General features: G+C 44.5%; 1 protein-coding gene across 1 annotated transcript in view; it reads left to right on the top strand.

The window, feature by feature from the left end:
• LOC120029487 (serine-rich coiled-coil domain-containing protein 2-like) overlaps nucleotides 1-19,102 on the top strand; it is a 94,533-nt gene that overhangs the window by 35,957 nt on the left and 39,474 nt on the right. Inside the window, exons 4-6 of the mRNA XM_038974727.1 lie at nucleotides 9,978-10,080; nucleotides 12,019-12,103; nucleotides 12,784-12,946. Of these exons, the coding sequence (XP_038830655.1) occupies nucleotides 9,978-10,080; nucleotides 12,019-12,103; nucleotides 12,784-12,946 (351 nt within the window). The remainder of the gene's footprint in view (nucleotides 1-9,977; nucleotides 10,081-12,018; nucleotides 12,104-12,783; nucleotides 12,947-19,102) is intronic.

The raw sequence follows: 19,102 nt of genomic DNA on the forward strand, positions 1-19,102 counted from the left end.
CAGAGAGAGGGGAGTGCTGCTTCACTCGGGACAGAGAGAGGGGAGTGCTGCTTCACTCGGGACAGAGAGAGGGGAGTGCTGCTTCACTCGGGACAGAGAGAGGGGAGTGCTGCTTCACTCGGGACAGAGAGAGGGGAGTGCTGCTTCACTCGGGACAGAGAGAGGGGAGTGCTGCTTCACTCGGGACAGAGAGAGGGGAGTGCTGCTTCACTCGGGACTGAGAGAGGGGAGTGCTGCTTCACTCGGGACTGAGAGAGGGGAGTGCTGCTTCCCTCGGGACTGAGAGAGAGGAGTGCTGCTTCCCTCGGGACTGAGAGAGAGGAGTGCTGCTTCCCTCGGGACTGAGAGAGAGGAGTGCTGCTTCCCTCGGGACTGAGAGAGAGGAGTGCTGCTTCCCTCGGGACTGAGAGAGAGGAGTGCTGCTTCACTCGGGACAGAGAGAGGAGTGCGTGGGACTGCGTGTTAGTTAGAGCGCCGGCCCGGAGGCGTGACTAATTCAGCCGGAGCTATTTGATTGCCTCCCTCGCTCCAGCAGACAGTGCAGGAAGCCTGCTGTCATAATACAGTGACTGCCCTTTTTAAATAACTTTGAACCACCCTGCCTTATGTGAGAGCAAGGCTGAGGCATTTGATTAGGTTTTTCATTATTACATCGGTGTGGGGCAACGGCTATCCACCCAACATCATTCACACGACCATCTGCTGGCCAATGGTGATTTTGACGCACGCACGCCAGAGACACGCACACACACACGGTCTTGTATAACTAACCTTGTGGGGGGGGGACACAATTCAGTCCACAATTCAGTCAAAAATCCTATTTTCCCTAACCTTAAACCTAGCTCCTAAACCTAATTCTAACTTCTAACCTTATCCCTAAACCCCCCCTAGATATAGTATTTTACTTTGTGGGGATGAAACTGTAACAAATGTCCCCAGTAGGTCAAATGTTTGTTTGTAAGTCCCCACAAGAATAGGGAACAAGTATATAGTCTCTCACACACACACACACACACACACACACACACACACGCGGAGGCCGGAGGACTGGATGCTCATTCACTTCAGGAGCCAGTGGAGTGTTAAGACCGGGAAGTGACAGTGTGCTGGGCTCTTGGAACTACTGTCCCCATGCTGGCGTCAGTCCCCTCTCCTGCTGTCCCTCTTCGCGTGGGAGCGTCCGTTATGCTCAGGCCTAGCCGTCCTGTCTGCCTGCGCTCGTCTCCTCACAGAAGGACAGGCCACATCTTGCTTTACTCGCCCGAAAGGTATCGGCTGAATGTTTCAGTGCACAAGGCTGTGATGCTCCATTTACGTGGGTGTGTTACAGTAGATTAATTGGGACATATAGCATACGGATTCACAGCTCAAATCAGGCAGCAACATGTCGGTATGCGTTGAAAGCCAATTTTAGATGTTGACAATGACGTCGCATGATCACTGAACACTAGACACCCTAAATGCTTATCGGAGACGGCAACTATTGATTTGGCTCTTTTGGTCTTGTTGCCAGAAGGTCTTGTTGCCATGTATGTCGCTAGCGGAAGATGCAGAGCGTGTTCGTACAAGGGTGCTGTAAATCAACCAGTGTGCAGACAGTGTGCAGACAGGCCACCGGGTGGCAGTGTTGGTCCAAGCTGGATGTGACGGCTGGTGAAGGTCTATAGGCCTGAAGGCCCGGTTAGGCCTGTAGGGCCGTCACCATCGCCCTCATTCATGCTTCTCCTCACAGCTCAGACCCCCCCCCACCACCCACCCATCCTCTCTCGCTCTCTTTCTGTCTCTCTCTCACACACCACCTCGCTCCGCCATAATCATCCCCACTGCTAGAGCAGAGGATATGCAGACGGAGCATGTTATGGCCAGAAGAACGAGTGTACCTGGGGAGACCGTTTGTTGTTCTCCGCATTGCTTCACACTATCTGGAGTTCCTTGGATTTTTTATTTTTTATTTTTTTTGGTATCAATCTGAATAAATATAGCCACGAAGTTGGATAGTATTGCCAATGCTCGGAAATGCTGCTGAGGAAAACTAACTGAAAATATGATCACAAATGTGTTTCCTCTGCAGTATACTCCTGTATTTCAACAGCCACTGTAGCCAGAGTCATATTCATCTGCCCTTGAGGTTTTGTAAAAGACTACAGACCACGTCTAGTAAAGGATACCAAGCACAGTAGCAGCAGACAGTTGTTGTTTTTGCCCCCAAATATTTCCCTCTTCTTGCAGTGTGCTGATGCCCCAGATCCTCTCTTCCTCCTCCTCCAACTCTCTCTCGCGCTCTCTCGCGCTCTCTCGCGCTCTCTCGCTCTCTCTCGCTCTCCCCAGCTTGCTCGCTCTCCCCAGCTTGCTCGCTCGCTCTCCCCCCCAGCTCTCTCGCTCTCCCCCCAACTCTGTCTTTCTTTCTCGCTCCATTCCTCCCAGATCATCACAGATATTCTCTCGTCAAAGCTTCTCCTGTGTATTTGCAACCCACCGCCTCCTCCATGCGGGCTTTAAAAGCATACGCTGGTAGTCAGTGCTCTGACACAGGCAGGATTTACTCACTGCGCGAGTGTAGCGCCAATTTCTAATCACGCCCGCGATGGTCCTGACCTTCTTCCTCCACTTTACTGATGCTGCTTGACAATTTCATTACCCTTCAACGCTCTCCCTCCCTCCTAAGCTCCCCCTCCCACACTCACTTCCACACCGCACACTGATTCGCTAAGCGGCAGATCTCGTCTCCTTTAGTGCGGTCGGCCTATAGTAGGGTCTGGGTTAGGCTTGAACGGACTAGGACGGCCCATACAAAATTCTACAAACTCCGTTTGTTGAACATTTTTTAAATGTTTTATTATATGGAATGTGTGGCGTAAACATTGAGGAAGGTTCTCTTAACTGGATTGGTCTCCTTCTCCTCTTATCCACCCTGAGCCAGGATGGACGGGTGAGTAAAAAGTTCTGACTGTTGGTGAGTGGCTGTCCGTGTCGCAGATCTCCGTATATTAGCGATTGTGCCACAAACATGGCCCGGGTCAGCATCGTGTGTAGCCTCCAGAGACGTCAGTGTAGTGAGAGAGAACCCCCAACGCCTCTGAAAAGGGCCCAGATGAGTCAATGATGTTGACAGGGCCAACGCCGCTCTGTCGGACTCTCTTTTATTTCCCTGCGTCCTCTTGCAGTTCAATTTGCCTCCACACTATAGCCCAACGGACTTAAACAGAACAACTCCGTCACCAAAAGAAAGGTTCGCTGAGCCTCGAGGTTACATTGCTCATTAAGTTGTCACTTTGGCTCACGACCAGGAGAGGTAATCTGAATGTTAATGTGACGACTCCACCAGACATCAATCCTCAAAGTGGACTCTCTTCTCTCGTCTTCTTCCTCTCTCTCTCGCGCATCACTAAAGAAGGCTTTGTGTAGTCTTGTACTCTCTCTGTATTTCCTGCCTATTTAGAAACTGTCACGCCATTGTCTAGGTGACCGTCCAGAAATATTGATGAGCTAGAGGGAGAAGCGTGCTCTCTCCCTCAGCCCAGTAACCATATTTAAGGCTGTTTGTGTGTGTCTCCCAGAATAGTGTCACATTTTGAGGGTGGCTTCAATCCGACAGCTGTGTCCACAAATATTGATGCGAGAGAAGGAGAAGCATGTGCTTTCCCTCGAACAGTCCTGTGCGTTGGTAACTTAATGTAGAAGGCATAAAAGAAATGCCTGAGTTTATTTCTTTCAGGTCCTGATGATAGACTTGGGAGGTATACTGTATACCCGCTTATTTAGAAATGCCGACAGTATAATTTTCAACACCGTCCCAAAAAATCCATTATTTATTCGTTTTTATATACAGTACCAGTTGAAATGGATTTCCTTTAACTGTTGAAAGCGAGGATGGAATGAAGCAACAATAGAGAGGTATGGTAATAACATTAGGGGAAATATTATGAACGGTATATACAGTACCAGTTGAAAGTTTGGACACACCTGTTCATTCAAGGGTTTTTCTTTATTTTTACTATTTTCTACTTTGGATATTGATAGTGAAGACATCAAAACTATGAAATAACACATGGGATCATGTACAGTAGTAGCCAAAAAAGTGTTAAACAAATAGCCGCCCTTTGCCTTGATGACAGCTTTGCATACTCTTGGCATTCTCTCAACCAGCTTCATGAGGAGTTCCCACATATGCTGAGCACTTGTTGGCTGCTTTTCCTTCACTCTGCAGTCCAACTCATGCCAAACCATCTCAATTGGGTTGAGGGCGGGTGATTGTGGAGGCCAGGTCATCTGATGCAGCACTCCATCACTCTCCTCCTTGGTCAAATACCCTTTACACAGCCTGGAGGTATGTTGGGTCATTGTCCCGTTGAAAAACAAATGATAGTCCCACTAAGCCAGATGGGATGGTGTATCGCATCAGAATGACGGTGTCACCAGCAAAGCACCCCAACTCCATCACACCTCCTGCTCCATGCTTCACGGTGGGAACTACACATGCAGAGATCATCCGTTCACCTACTCTGCGTCTCACAAAGACATAGCGGTTGGAACCAAAAATCTCAAATTTGGACTCAGACCAAAGGACAGATTTCCACCGGTCTATTGTCCATTGCTCGTGTTTCTCTTCTTATTGGTGTCCTTTTAGTAGTGGTTTCTTTGCAGTAATTTGACCATGAAGGCCTGATTTCATGCAGTCTCCTCTGAACAGTTGTTGTGTCTGTTACTTGAACTGGGCTGCAAACTGAGGCTGGTAACTCTAATGAACTTATCCTCTGCAGCAGAGGTAACTCTGGGTCTTTCTTTCCTGTGGCGGACCTCATGAGAGCCAGTTTCATCATAGCGCTTGATGGTTTTTGTGACTGCACTTGAAGAAACTTTAAAAGTTCTTGATTTTCCAAATTGACTGACCTTCATGTCTTGAATTAATTGTGGACTGTCATTTCTCTTTGCTTATTTCAGCTGTTGCAATAATATGGACTTGGTCTTTTACCAAATAGGGCTATATTTTGTATACCACCCCTACCTTGTCACAACACAACTGATTGGCTGAAACGCATTAAGAAGGAAAGAAATTCCACAAATGAAATTAACAACTTTTAATTGAAATGCATTCCAGGTGAAGCTGGTTGAGAGAATGCCAAGAGTACAAAGCTGTCAAGGCAAAGGGTGGCTACTTTGAAGAATTTTCAAATCTCAAATATATTTTGATATAACACTTTTTTTGGGTTACTACATGACTACCATTACTACACTACCATATGTGTTATTTCATAGTTTTGATGTCTTCACTTATTCTACAATGTAGGAAATAGTAAAAATAAAGCAAAACCCTTGAAAGAATAGGTGTGTCTAAACTTTTGACTTGTACTGTATATATGTTAAATATATGTTTAGAAAGAAATGGTGCCCTTTGTGTGCACTGTTGGTAATACAGTGCACCCTGGGATCGTACAGAAACGGTATGAAAGTCTGGATACCGCCCAAACCTAACTGGTGAGAAGACAAATATGCCCAGTTCAACCAATCCAGTAAATTAAAATGGAGTGTCGCCTTGTTAACGTCCAAAAGTGGAAGTCATGTCACAGGCTCTTTCTATTTCCCCTGAAAACCGGATGCATCCAGTTGCTGCCGACTCAGCTGAGGGTGCCTTGTTGGTGCGTGAGTGTGTGTGACTCCCAACAGTTGGGTCAGATTTTAAGGGTGGTTTCACTCCGACAGCTGTGTTCGTCAAGTGAAACATGAAAGCAGCTTTCACAGGCTGCTGGTAAATTAAGTCCAGATTGGGGAGGCATGAAATAGATTTAAACTTGCTTTGGACTTCAACTCCCATCAGCATCTGTGGTGCAATGCCCCTGTGGGATTTTTTCCTGGCTGGGCAGCTATATAACAAGTGGAGTGTCACAAAATGAGATTGGGAAGAGATAAACCTCACCGAGGTTCTGGCAAACAGTTGAGGCAAATCTTTGGCCAATTTTGTGTTTTCACATACAAATAAGCGACTTGTGAACTTCTGGGAAACTTGTGGTGAACTTTCTATTCTTTGCTTCAAATTAGCTTCAAACTCATTATGTATGCAAATTAGATCAGGTTTCACGTTACTTTGTTTATTAACATTGAAATGAATCTACATGAACCAAATCACAACTTTAAATGAACTTGCTTCTCACAGAGCACTGAACTAAATATACTGAACAACATGCATTCGATGTCTAAACGGATACAAATGAAATCCAATACAACTTGAAAGCATCAGCATGCCAATGAAGAAAAGACTAAAGACCTTGAATATTTCCCAAATAACATTTACATGAGAGAAATGTGAACACATTGGGGATGTTGACCTTAGGATGTTTTAATGGAGTAACTACAGAATTTACATGAGCCAAGTGATGACTGAGCAATAGGTTTCAACCAATAAAGGTTTAAAAGAGAATGAACAAAATGTAACTAATTAAAACAAAATCAAACCCAGTTCAAAACTATTGCCTTTTTGAGTGAACTTTGCACGTGGTGGCTCCGTGGAAGTCCTTTAGTCCAACGTTTGTTTCAGTGCATCCCTTGAACAATCAGAACACACCAAAACAACATTAGTATACTGAAAACAATTACTAAGAACCTTTTCTATTTTGCCATCTTTAAAAGGTAGGTTCCGCAGCTGAAGGGTGGGTTTTGCTGTGGAAAAACGGGGTCAGCTGTTAAAGTTGTCTTGATGTTGCTACAGTATGCTTCTCATTGAAACTGGCATTCAATATTTTTCATCAAGTTAACAATGTTCATATTGCATTTATACAAGGCAGAAACAATGTAGCTCACAAACTGGGACCAAGGTCTACTAAATCTACATTTTCTAAATTTTTTTAATGTATGGCCAACTGTTTCTAGAGAGCCACAGTATATAAGATTTTTCTCCAGCCATGCCTCAACACAATTGATTCAAACTAATCAACTAATTGTTTTTAATCGAGACTGGGGACTTCAATCTAGCGAGTTGTCTACTAGTTGTCTCTCTTCCTGACCGGTGTATAAGGCTTGGGTTGAAGAAAAGTTAAGACTGGAGTTATGCTTAATATGGCAATTGATATTACATGAGCCACAGGTTTGCCAAAATTGAAATGGATTGTTGAGAGAATTTGTTTGCCCAAAAACGCCTCTGACAAGCTGTTTGCCACTAATGGCAATATAATTCAGATTCACTCCTGGCAACATTTTGTGGCACAATATTTGTTTGCAGCAAATTTGCCACGAACTTTGCTGCATCAAATACATTTTTGTAAGTGAATGAGTGACCAAAAATGTAGGTGTTTCTTTCTTGTTTTTTGTTGTTGACCACAAATAGCCAAAAAAACAACAATCTCCTGTGTCCTCCGGGAAAACCTAGATGGAGTGACCATCTTTTGCCGGACTCGTCTATGTCAGGACTTAGACAAGGTTGGGTCAGGTTTTGAGTGTATGTACTATATAGTCCAGCATAGTATTGGTTAAATTCCATCCACTTATTGATTTTAGTAGAAAAGTTAGACATTTATGTGGAGAAAATAAGCAAGCTCATATTTGCATTCTCATAGAAGTGTCGTGGTATGAAAGAGAAGGCCTCGGTTACAAGGTTTTCACAGATTGCATGTGTGGAGCTCTGCCATTGTACTCTGCCCGCCGGTTTGAAAAGCCACTCCATTGTGAGGATAAAAATTAACCCTGCAATATGAAAATGTTTTGTAAAAATCCCACGACACAGAGAGAGAGAAATAGTGCAGTCTGAAAACAGATAAAAGATACAAACCATTGAAGAGGAAATAACAAGGCTACTCTAAACCAGGCCTTAGACTTCTTTTGAATAGGATGCTGTAATGAAAACATGGGAGGGGGGGGGGTCAGGCCTAGTAGAAGTGGTATAAAGTAGAGGCATCTGATGTTGTCCTCCAATGTTAGCGATAGCGAGGTCAGTGCAATGCTCAGTGTGCCAGCCCAGCTGTCTTGCGTCCTTTTGAGGAAGGACCGTTGAGGACGGAAAAAGCAGAACTGGAAAGGACAGGATCCAGAACAAAGAACCCACGCCACATAGCTTATCTGGCCACCCGGCTCGACGGACCAGAATTGGGTGCAGTGGAGTTAAATGAAAGTGGGGGACTTTCAAGATCCATTTCTAGATCGGTTTCATGTGTACATGCGTGAGGTCTTGAAGGGACAGCACCCAATTATCATTCAGAGCTCAGACTTTGGTGAACCTTTTGTACTTAGAATTATTCTCCCCAATTTGGTGATATCCAATTGGTAGTTAGACTTTTCCCATCGCTGAAACTCCCCTACGGACTTGGGAGAGGCCAAGGTCGATAGCCATGCATCCTCCTAAACACGACCCTGCCAAGCCGCACTGCTTCTTGACACGCTGCTCACATAACCCGGAGGAAACACTATCCAGCAGGCAACCGAAGTCAGCTTGTAGGCACACAGCCCTCCACAAGGAGTCGCTAGAGCGCGATGGGACAAGGTAAGGGGGGCCAAACCCTCCCCTAACCCGGACTCATGGGTATGGGTATAAAGAGCCAGTGTTTGGCTGTGGCAGGGCTTATTTATTTTATTTTTATTTAACCATTATTTAACAAGGCCAAGTCTATTAAGAACAAATTCTTATTTACAATGACGGCCAATCCCGACTTAACCCGGACGACGCTTGGCCAATTGTGCGCCGCCCAATGGGACTCCCGTTCACGGCCGGCTGTGTGACACCCTGGGATCGAACCTGGGTCTGTAGTGACGCCTCAAGCACGGCGATGCCTTAAACTGCTGCGCCACTGAGGCCCATAAATTATTTTTAAGTGCAGCCAATACTTTATGAGTTACTTTCGGTGCATTTCCACTTAGAATATTCCCCACTGTTTTACGTAAAAGGCTCAGACTTTTCTGTTTCCATCTACGTAGGCCGGCATCCATGTCTCACTGGGCCATGTCGCCAACGGACCTGCTTTAACTTGGGGCCAAGGCGAGGCCTGGGCTTTTTGGGAGCATTTACATAACAATGGCTAACTGTGAACACACTCGGCGGTTAACACCTCTTCACAAAGCAACCTTTTTGATTATGTAGAGGTTGTTGATAATGCGATTCGCAAGTCCACGCAACTCAGCCTCTATGGAAACACAATTTCTCTAGTATAACATCAGGTGTATACACCAGTAAAACTGGCGTTAGTCGAAAAGCAGCAATGGAGAGATTTCAGTGAGATGCCCTTAGTTCCAGGCAGTTCCACATAGAGGCTGAGTGTCTGTCTGTAGCTATGATAAGTGAGCAAGCCGATAGCGACAAGGCTGCTTAGGGGATCTGAGATCCCTGAAAATGTAGCTAACATAAGACCTTGGCCATTGATCTCTCCTCGGAACGCCTGTGTTGTGTTTTTTTTCTTCTTCTTCTTGCAGGAGATTAGGCTGTAATGTCATGCTACGGATGGATGGGCGCGTGCCATGGGGAAATGTCATTTCCCCAGGAGCGCTGTGCTGTGACTAAGCCCACTCTAAGCGAAGGCGGGGGGCCAGAGCAAAAGGGGAATGGGCCTGAAGATAACGATACTCGATATGGAGACAGACCGATTCTCTTACGGCCAAGGATTGGTTGTTGTTTCACTACCCCCCCCACACACACTTTCATCCTACTATTTGTCTAAAATTGTTTTCTCTTCAATATATATATATTTTCTCTCCAGCAGATCTATTGGAGTTTTGCATAAAACAAGTAACCATTTTCAACCTATGTCTTGAGGGGTCAATAAGACATTAAAAGTTTTACCCCATACATTATCGAACAATCTCCTCGAGCTGTCATTTATTTTTTTGCAATAATTTACCATGCAATTCTGTCTTTCAATCTCGTTCTTCAAGGAAATATTTCCCTTGAAGGAGATGAACAGCCCTTTCAAAATCGTTTCCGTCTCTGCTTCTGTTATTGTAAAAATGAGGCTTCAAACTGACTAGTCTCTCTCGCTGTCTCTCTCGCTCTCTCATGCTAGGACATACTCAACAACCTGGACAACCTCGAGTCTGGGTGTGACCTGGACGACGATGACCTCATGCTGGACGATGACCTCCCCGAGGATGGCTCCTTGCATGGTGGTGAGTGTGGTTTTTGTCTAGACACGGGATCTCAGCGCAGTTTTGTAGTTTTCCCTTTAATGATCAAGATTAGGTTTGGTGGAGAGTACGCTCATCCTAGTGCTGTGCCGATGGGCAACGTAGTTCTAACGGGATCGAGTGTGGGGATAAGGGGCCTGAACAAGGAGAGCGCTGTTCGGTCAGAAAGACTGCATGGGAATGCACCTCACAAGCTGAGCATCATGTGTTGAAGCATATAGTTTACAGTTAGCATAAGGCCATGTCAATCTGCCCAAGGTGCCCTCCCTCCCTGTTTGACCATAGTTGGAGTAAGGAGGTCATAACCCCGATAACTGGGGAGGGGTCCTATAACAGCTTCCTTCAGAGGCACGAAACCCGTATGGAAAAGGGAAGGCCTTAGCTTTCTACACTCTCTTGACAGGAAAAACGTCAAAGGCACTTTCACTCTTCGCCTCTTCGCCTTTGCCTCTTCAGCCGTATCTGAGTACACACAGCCAGACTAGGGAGTTGGAAGTTTTCAAAGCAACAAATTCAGGCTCTCTCAGGTTATTTCTTTCAAGGTCTGTTTTTTCTATTTTATTCCTTGTCCGTAGCAGTCTTGTTTTGAACCTTAATCGTGGGTGGAAGAAGAATGCATATTTTCAGAGAACCCAGACACAACAGATGCTTAAGGAATGCAGAGAGGGCTGTGTTCGTAGTTTCCTCAGTACTAACCATCTATCTATCTCTGGTAGCAGCATGTCAAGCTTGGGAGGATCAATTTGTTCTCTACCGCAGTCTCTCTCTTGCTGTGTTTTCATCCCACTCAGATTTGCTTGGGAAGCTGTGCTGAGAGACTGTTCTGGGGTGGTAAAAGAGGAAATCGGATCATTTCCAGAAGGTTTCACCTTAAGTGTTCTGTTGTTTGTGGAGTTATAGTTATGTTAGTGAGACACCTCCAGATAGATGAGCAGATACTGTGTCTCAGGCATCAGATTTGGTGATGTGCTCTTAGTTCAGATAGCTTTCTCGGCCCTGCTCTCGACTGCTCCCAGCAATCTGAAAACACTAGTTATATAGTACATACATTAGTACCTTTTATGTTTTTTATACTTTATAACCCCTTTTTCTGCCCAATTTTGTGATATCCAATTGGTAGTTAGTCTTGTCCCATCACTGTAACTCCCGTATGGACTCGGGAGAGGCGAAGGTCGAGAGCCAAATGTCCTCCGAAACACGGACCTGCCAAGCCGCACTGCTTCTTGACACACTGCTTGCTTAACCCGGAAGCCAGCCGCCCCAATGTGTCGGAGGAAACATCTTACAGCTGGGGACCGAAGTCAGCGTGCACTGCGCCTGGGCCCACCACAGGAGTCGCAAGAACGCGATGGGACAAGGACATCCCAGCTGGACCAACCCTCCCCTAACCCGGACGATGCTGGTCTAATTGTGCACCGCCTCATGGGTCTCCCGGTTGCGGCTGGCTGTGACACAGCCCGGGATTGAACCCGCATCTGTAGTGACGCCTCTAGCACTGTGATGCAGTGCCTTAGACCACTGCACCACTCGCTCTTAGTACTTTGAGCATGGGGAGGAACTGAGGAAGAAAAGATAGCATAATTTCTTTAGTGTGTGTGGCTTGGAGATTGTGTGTGAGTGTGCTTACAGGTGTAGGATCTTAATTTGAGCCAGTTTTCTATAGCAGGAAAATAATCCTGCAGCAACAGGAAATATGCATTTTTACATGGATTATAATTAATGGACATTTTTGTAGGGGTTGAGAAACCTTTTCGCAAGGGAAAATCAAGTCTGAAATGTCAAAGTGGAAATTACAAACTTCAGAAGACCTTAAAAAAAAAAAAAAAAACTCAAATACATGACAAGTTGTAGAAGTTCTCGTGTTATGGTCCTCATTTTGACTCCATGCCTTTGTCTCTGTGGCCTTGTCTCCTGTTGTAGATGCTGATGGGATGTCCCATCTGGCCCTGTGGAGGAGACGGCAGCTCTGTTGGACTGTAGACGACCAACTCCACAGCGACAACATGTGAGCTGCTGGGGGCTTTCGGGTTACATTTCTTTGTCACACACATCCTGACCCTCTCTGCCTTTTGCCCTCTGGTTGAGTCAGGCTGGGAATTTCCAGGGACCTCACAATTCGATATTGTCATGATACTTATGTGCCGCTGCGATATGTATTGCGATTCCATATACAGCACGATTCTATATGTACTGTGATTTGGTACTGTGTTTTTTATTGCGATTCGATGTTCCAAACATATTGCTCCTCTGCTGCAGAGGGACAAGAGAAAGCCGTGAGGAAATTATTTTGGGTGGTAAAAGTGCTCAAAACATGTTGGAGAACTAGCTATAGGATGATAAATACCCGAGTTTTGACGCAGGTACACACCGACTAGTGCTAGCTAATGTTAACATCCAAGCAAAAATCACAATACTCTACTGTTTATCATTTTTTCCCCCCACCATCCCCAATTGAGAGACCTACGTCAATGTGAGTTGTGTATGTGTGCATTACTGATGTGGGAGACAGCCACTCGTCCCCTGGTAACCGCGTAACATGTCTCGTCCTCCTACCTGCCACTCACCTGTCCCAGGCTTCCTCCCGTGGGCACTCCGATTCACCCCCGTGTCACGTGCAGTGACTAGCTCGCTCTCGCCCTCTGCCTGTCTCTATTTGTCTCTGTCTTTGTCCCTCTACCTCTCCAGTAGTGACTGTGTGTTCCAGACCTATGATGGGTACCAGAGTCAGGGCACAGGCTTGGCAGCCCCTCACCAGGCTGTGGAGCTGGATGAGCTGACACTGAAACACATGGCAGAGGACTGCTGCTCTGTAAAGGCCCAGCTAGAACACCTGAAGCTACTGCTGCAGGTCGGTCACACACACACACACACACACACACACACACACACACCATAACTCTGCTTCTGCTCCACTCATTCTGTGTAGATAGAACACACACTACACGATGGACAATGCACTTGAATGCAAACAATCACACTATTTCCATGAATTGTTAGGATTCAAACACACTTACTCACTGATTATACTATTCCTGTCTATTTGTGTCTGTACTAGAGGTGACTCATACTGACATCTACACTATATAAACAAAAGTATGTGGACACCCCTTCAAATTAGTGGATTTGGCTATTTCAGCCACACCCGGTGCTGACAGGTGTTATAAAATCGAGCAAAGTTTGGTGGAGGAAGAATAATGGTCTGGGGCTGTTTTTCATGGGTCGGGCTAGGCCCCTTAGTTCCAGTGAAGGGAAATCTTAATGCTACACCATACAATGACATTCTAGACGATTCTGTGCTTCCAACTTTGTGGCAACAGTTTGGGGAAGGCCCTTTCCTGTTTCAGCATGACAATGCCCCCATGCAACAAGCGCAGTCCATACAGAAATATTTTGTCGAGATCAGCGTGGAAGACCTTGACTGGCCTGCACAGAGCCCTTGACCTCAACTCCATCGAACACCTTTGGGATGAATTGGAGGTCCGACTGCGAGCCAGGCCTAATCGCCCAACGTCAGTGCCCGACCTCACTAATGCACTCGTGAGTGAGTGCGTGCAGAAGAGTGGAGGCTGTTATAGCAGCAAAGGGGGGACCAACTCCATATTAATGCCAATGATTTTGAAATGAGATGTTTGACGAGCAGGTGTCCACATACTTTCGGTCATGTAGTGTACTTTGATGGATCGTTACACTCAAAAGGCAGCGACTTGGTGGAACTTTGATATAACCAAATTTTTTCTTTGTGTCGTAAAGAGAACGTGTTCAACTTCATAAAAAAGCATGTTTTCGGATTTTGAGGTAAAAAAAAAAGAAGTACGATATGAAGTAATAGGGTTGACGATTTCATCTTAAATCAGGCAGAAATCCCCTTGTGACAGGGGGAATGGAAGCTACTTGTGTGCAACAGGGAGTGGCAATTGAATGCAAGCTTCACAAAGAAATATAAACTGTTAAAACATTTCTAGCCAGGGCCTACTGAATGGCACAGCGGTCTAAGGCACTGCATGGTAGTGGTTGAAGCGTGACTGCAGACCCGGGTTCGATCCTGGGCTGTGTCGCAGCCCCCCAAATGTCCTTGTCGCGGGCCGGGTGCGTGTTGTACTGTGTTTCCGCCGACACATTGTTGCAGCTGGCTTCCAGGTTAAGTGAGTAGTGTGTCAATAAGCAGTGCAGCTTGGCGGGGTCGTGTTTCAGAGGACGCATGGCTCTTGACCTTCGCCTCTCCCGTGTCCGTACGGGAGTTGCAGCGATGGGAGAAGACTGTAACTACAAATTGTGTAGAATAAGGGGCAAAAAATGTAATTAATAAAAAACACATTTCTAGCCTGTCTATCTATGGGAATAGAAAGTCGTCTAATAGTCATTTGCACAACTGAATGCATTCAACCAAAATGTTTCTACTGCATTTAACCCAACCCCTCTGACTCGTGGGGGAGAGGCGTGGGGGGCTGCCTTGATTGACGTCCACGTCATCAAACTCTATTTTCACGTCATCCAACAAATGTAAACGCTTTGCTAAACAGCATTGCCACTTGATTGGAACCGGGGCTTTGGTCAGTTTACATGAAAATAGAGCTCTTTGGCCACGCACACCAATGGTGGGTTTGGCGTCAATGTGCAGAGCAGAAGAGAACCCCATACCTACTGTAAAACGTTTAGAAAAGGGCTCTGTGCCGTTATCCTCGCAAGGTGAGGCATTGAAAGGTATTGGAAACAGGGCTGTCAATAATTTTGACCCCTACCTTTTTGAGAGAAATATACATACATACATACATACATACATACATACATACATACATACAGTATTACTAACAGTGCACACAAAGGGCGCTATTTCTTTCTAAACATATATTTAACATATATACAGTACCAGTCAAAAGTTTAGACACACCTGTTCATTCAAGGGTTTTCTCTTTATTTTGACTATTTTCTACGTTGTAGAATAATAGTGAAGAGACAAACTATGACATAACACATGGAATCATGAAGTGTTTCATATTTGAGATTCTTCAAAGTAGCCACCCCTTGCCTTGATGACAGCTTTACACACACTTGACATTCTCTCAACCAGCTTCACCTGGAATGCTTTTCCAACAGTCTTGATGGAGTTCCCACATATGTTGAGCACTTGTTGGCTGCAATCGGGTGATTGTGGAGGCCAGGTCATCTGATGCAGCACTCCTTCTTGGTCAAATATCCCTTACACAGCCTGGTGGTGTGTTGGGTCATTGTCCTGTTGAAAAACAAATGATAGTCCCAGTTAGTGCAAACCAGATGAGATGGCGTATCGCTGCAGAATGCTGTGGTAGCCATGCTGGTTAAGTGTGCCTTGAATTCTAAATCAATCACTGACAGTGTCACCAGCAAAGCACCATCACACCACCACCTCCATGCAGATCATCCATTCACCTACTCTGCGTCTCAAAGACACTCAAAGACACCACCTGTCTAATGTCCATTGCTCATGTTTCTTTGCCCAAGCAAGTCTTCATCTTATTGGTGTCCTTTAGTAGTGGTTTCTTTGTAGCAATTCGACCACGAAGGCCTGATTTCATGCAGTCTCCTCTGAACAGTTGATGTTGAGATGTCAGTTACTCGTACTCTGTGAAGCGTTTCTTTGGGCTGCAATTTCTGAGGCTTCTAACTCTAATGAATTTATCCTCTGGCGGTCCTCATGAGAGCCAGTTTCATCATAGCACTTGATGGTTTTTGCGACTGCACTTGAAGAACCGTTCAAAGTTCTTGAAATTTTCCGGATTCACTGACCTTCATGTCTTGAAGTATTGACGTACTGTCGTTTCTTGCCATAATATGGACTTGGTCTTTTACCAAATATCTTCTGTATACCAACACAACTGATTGGCTCAAACGCATTAAAAAGGAAATAAATTCCACAAGGCACACCTGTTAATTTTTTTTTTTTTTTTTTTTTACAGTATTTTTTATTGGAATTTCACAATTTTCACCCATATTAAGAGATACAACAACAGAGACAAAGCAAAAAACAGCACTCACTTACACATACCTGCGCATATACATATACATACACATACATACACACACATACACACCCACCCACACACGCACACCATGTTCCTCTCCCCTCTTCTCTCACCCCATCCCCATCATTGCGTCTCTCAATACATACATTTTAAACAAACTTACAAACAGAAATTAAACAAAAAAAGCTCAGTTTAAACTAAGAAGTTAGGTTCGACACATGGAACGTACAGTGTAATTCTGAAATACATAGATCACCACCATTCTAAGAGAATCCTTGCAGCATAATAGCTGATACCTCAGGTTCTAGGTAATTTAGATAATGTTCCCAAACTTTGTAGAACTGATCTGTTTTAGAATGCAATGTACATGTCAAATATTCCAAAGGCACCCATTCAAATAGTGTCTTATGCCAATCTTTAATAGAAGGAACCTTATCACTAATCCACTGTAAAAGGATGTTTTTCCTCGCTGCAAAGGTAAGGATGTTGTAAAGCCTTGTCTTACCCACAGAAGTAACATGCCTACTAGTGAGACCCAACAGTAAAGAAACTGGGTCCAATTCTAGATCAACCCCTAGGATCTTTTCAATTTCTTGCAGAACACCAGACCAGTATCGTTGTATTTTGGTACATGACCATAAACAATGTGTTAGGGTGCCTGTATCAGTTTTGCATTTAAGACACTGAGGAGAAGAGGAAGAGGGGCTAAAAGCATGTCTGCGATTTGGGGATATATGCAATCTGTGTATTATTCTTAATTGAATTGCTCTAGTACGATTACATATAGATTGTTTTTGCATATCTCCAAATGTCCTCCCACATCTCTTCGTCAATAGTAACAGACAATTCTTTCTCCCACACTTGTTTCACCCTCTGTGTGTCGACAGCAGAAAAGGACCTTAAAGCATCATAAAACAGACTTACAGACATTTTCCTTTGTGGGGAAAAAAAAGCATTCTTTCAATGACAGATATATCAGGGTTACCAATTAAGGTGGTGCTCTTCACAATATAATGTCTTACTTGTAGGAAGCGGAAAAAGTCCTGCTTTGGGAGTCGATATTTCTCCACCATCTGCTCAAATGACAATAAAATCTTATCAGCAAATAAGTCATTTAGTCTGCGTATGCCCTTATTAAGCCAAAAGTTAAAGCCAGCATCCAGCAATCCTGGACCAAAATCTGGGTTGTTAAGAATTGGGGTAAGAGCCGAGGTTAGTTTGGACCTTCCCAGGAAGCGCTGAACTGACCTCCATACTTTGAGTGTGTTAAGTGTAATAGGATTATTGCAGTGATCTTCTACAGACTTGAAACTTCTGAAAAATAAAAGATCCTGTAAGGGTTATTTTGAAAGAGAAGTCTCATTGTCTAACCAAATAGAGGAGTCATCATTTGTGATCCAATTAGAAATATAACATAAGTGGGCACACCACTGATAGAACCTGATATTGGGCAGATCCAAGCCCCCCATAGAACTTGGCAGCTGCAATATTGCCATCTTAAGTCTTGGCTTGCGTTTACTCCATATACAGGAACTTAGCCATCCATTTACATCCTTTATTACATTTACATTTAACATTTACATTTAAGTCATTTAGCAGACGCTCTTATCCAGAGCGACTTACAAGTTGGGCCTTATTGCAGAGTAATACTGGGATCATTTGGATTGGGTAAAGTAGTCTAGGTAAAATGTTCATTTTCAAGAGGGATATTCTACCCAACCAAGAAATCGGGAGAGAGTTCCAGCGCTCCAGATCCTGTCTTATTGTATCAAACAAGGGATCAAAATTGGCTTTGTACATTTGTTGGATTTTAGGAGTTACAAATATACCCAGATACGTAAAACCTGAGGGAGACCATTTAAAAGGGAAGGGGGGAGAAGTATTAGGTACAGAGTGAAGGTTACCAAGTGGCATAGCCTCTGATTTAGTTAAGTTAATCTTGTAGCCTGAGAATTCGCTGAATAATTCAATAATATTGATAAGAGATGTAGTTGAAGTCTCGGGACTAGAGATGAATATCAGGACATCATCAGCATACAAGCTTATTTTATGGTGAACATCACCAATGAGCAGCCCCTGTATAGCAGGCGTTACCCTGATGGCTTCGGCCAGTGGTTCCATAACGAGTGCAAATAGGAGAGGGAACAAAGGACAGCCCTGTCTGGTACCTCTGTATATAGAGAAGCTATTTGACCGTAGCCCATTAGTAAGGACAGCAGCCTGAGGATCATCATATAAAACTTTCAACCATTTTATAAAGTTGTCCCCTAGACCAAATTTATTTAGAGCAAATAATAGGTAAGACCACTCCACACGATCAAATGCTTTCTCAGCATCTAGGAGGAGCACAAGACCATCCCTAGCACTTTGTTGGTAGGCTTGAATTACATTAAGAAGCTGCCTGACATTGTTGCATGACTTACGGCCCTTAATGAAGCCAGTTTGGGCTCCTTTCACAATTAGTGGCAGTGAGTCCTCTAATTTTGTGGCTAGAATTTTAGAAAGCAATTTTCTATCCACATTCAGAAGGGAAATTGGTCTGTACGAGGAACAAGACTCTGGACATTTTCCCTTTTTTGAGAATAAGTGATATGTTTGCTTCCCTCAACGTTTGAGGGAGCTGGTCATTTGAAAATGAGTGGTTAAACATATCACGCAATGGCTCAAGGATCAGGCCATGGAACTCTTTATAGAACTCACTACAAAACCCGTCTGGTCCTGGGGCCTTACCATTTTGCAGATTCTTAATTGCGAACATTATCTCTTCCTCGGTAATAGGGGCATTAAGGAGAGACCTCTGAGCTCCCTACTATCTCCGAAGAACAATCTTAGAAAATAAGTTCTCCATTAATTTGGGTGCATCATTTGGCAGTTCTGAGGCATAAAGATTTGCATTTATCATTTTTTTAAATTTTCATATAAATGATTGCCATCAGAATCAGTAATAGTAGCAATTGACTGAGTCCGCTCTCTTTTTAGCTAGGTACGCCAAGTACTTTCCTGGC

The sequence above is a fragment of the Salvelinus namaycush genome, chromosome 35, assembly GCF_016432855.1.
Source record: "Salvelinus namaycush isolate Seneca chromosome 35, SaNama_1.0, whole genome shotgun sequence".
Lineage (NCBI taxonomy): Eukaryota > Metazoa > Chordata > Actinopteri > Salmoniformes > Salmonidae > Salvelinus > Salvelinus namaycush.